Here is a 1568-nt window from a genome sequence, read left to right as displayed (position 1 = left end):
AACCATCCCATGTCCCAAGGCTGTATGGCCTTCAAGGACCCTTCCAACCCAACCATCCCATGTCCCAAGGCTGTATGGCCTTCAAGGACCCTTCCAACCCAACCATCCCATGGTTCTGTGTCTCTGTAATTTCAAGGACGTTTCCCCTGCCGTGACCCCTCTGTCCCTCTGCCCGCAGAGCATCGCCGAGTACGACCTGAAGGACATTTCGTACACGGTGAAGAGCCCCACGTGCCACGAGCTGCTGGTCCTCGGCTCCCTGGATGAACCCATGGTGTTCAGCTTCGAGGAGGAGCGCGAGGCGCAGAAGTGGTGGACGATCGTCAGCAGTTCCCTGCGGGAGGCACAGAAAGGTGGGTGCTGCCTCTGGGCTGGGGGTGCTCTCCCCAGTAGTTGTGGGGTGCCCTATAGCTCTCCCCCCATAGCCCTACAGTGCTCTATAGCCCCCATAGCTCTCCCCCCATAGCCCTACAGTGCTCTATAGCCCCCTCTCAGTAGCTGTGGGGCTCTCTATACTCCCCCCACTGGCCCTGTGATGCCCTGTAGGTCCCCATAACAGCTTGGGGTGCCTCATAGCCCCCCCCCCCTCAGTGGGGGTCTGCATTGAGACACAGCCTGGGGCTCTGCGTGGCGTGGAGTCGTATCACAGAATCACATCAGGGATTGGAAGAGACCTTGAAGATCATCCATTCCAATCCCCTTTGGAGCAGGAACACCAGATTGGGTCGCTCAGGTTCTGAACGTCCCCCTTCCCCCCCCAGGCTCTCTGGGCAGCCCCTCCCCCTGCTTTGCCACCCTCACCACGAAGGATTTATTCTCACGTTGATGTGGAACCTCCCGTGTTCCTGTCGTAGGGTGGCACTGAGAAGAGCCCAGCTCCGTCCCCATCACCTTCACATATCCGCCAACACCGGTGAGGTCACCCCTCTGTCTCCCCTTCCCCAAATTAAAGAGCCCCCACTCCCTCAGCCCTTCGTCAGCACGGAGACGCTCCGCTGCCTTCATCACCTCTTTAGCTCTGCTCTGGGCTCTCTCTGGAACTGAGGGGCCCAAAACTGGACACAGTGCTCCAGATGTGATCTCCCCAGGGCAGTGCAGAGGGGCAGGAGAACATCTCAGGACCTCCTACCCACCCCTGTTCCAATAAACCCCAGGCCACCGTTGGTCTTCTTGGCCACAAGAGCACAGTGCTGGTGGTGGTCCTCCTCCTGCCCAGGCCTTCATTGGCCTGACACAGAGTCACAGAATCACAGGATATCCAGGGTTGGAAGGGACCACAAGGATCACGAAGCTCCAACCCCCCACCAATGCAGGGCCACCAACCTCCACATCTCACAGCAGCCCAGGCTGCCCAGGGCCCCATCCAAGCTGGCCTTGAACACCTCCAGGGATGGACGGGGATCCACAGCCTCTCTGGGCAGCTGTTCCAGCACCTCAATACTCTCACACCAAACAACTTCCCCCTCACATCCAACTGAAATCTGCCCTCCCTCACCTTCCAACCATTCCCTGTCCTGCTGTTATCTCCCCTTTTCCAAGAGCTGATCCCCTCCTGTCTGCAGGCTCCC

General features: G+C 59.1%; 1 protein-coding gene across 1 annotated transcript in view; it reads left to right on the top strand.

The window, feature by feature from the left end:
* Positions 1-178: 178 nt before the first annotated feature.
* SHARPIN (SHANK associated RH domain interactor) overlaps positions 179-1568 on the top strand; it is a gene marked incomplete at its 5' end in the record, with an annotated part of 11397 nt that continues 10007 nt past the window's right edge. The window contains one exon of the mRNA XM_019611811.2: positions 179-353. Coding sequence (XP_019467356.1) covers positions 179-353 — 175 coding nt within the window. The remainder of the gene's footprint in view (positions 354-1568) is intronic.

The sequence above is a fragment of the Meleagris gallopavo genome, unplaced genomic scaffold (genome assembly GCF_000146605.3).
Source record: "Meleagris gallopavo isolate NT-WF06-2002-E0010 breed Aviagen turkey brand Nicholas breeding stock unplaced genomic scaffold, Turkey_5.1 ChrUn_random_7180001956264, whole genome shotgun sequence".
Taxonomy (NCBI): Eukaryota; Metazoa; Chordata; class Aves; order Galliformes; family Phasianidae; genus Meleagris; species Meleagris gallopavo.
The sequence above is the reverse complement of the archived record's forward strand: the minus strand, read 5'-3'. Positions and strand labels throughout refer to the sequence as shown.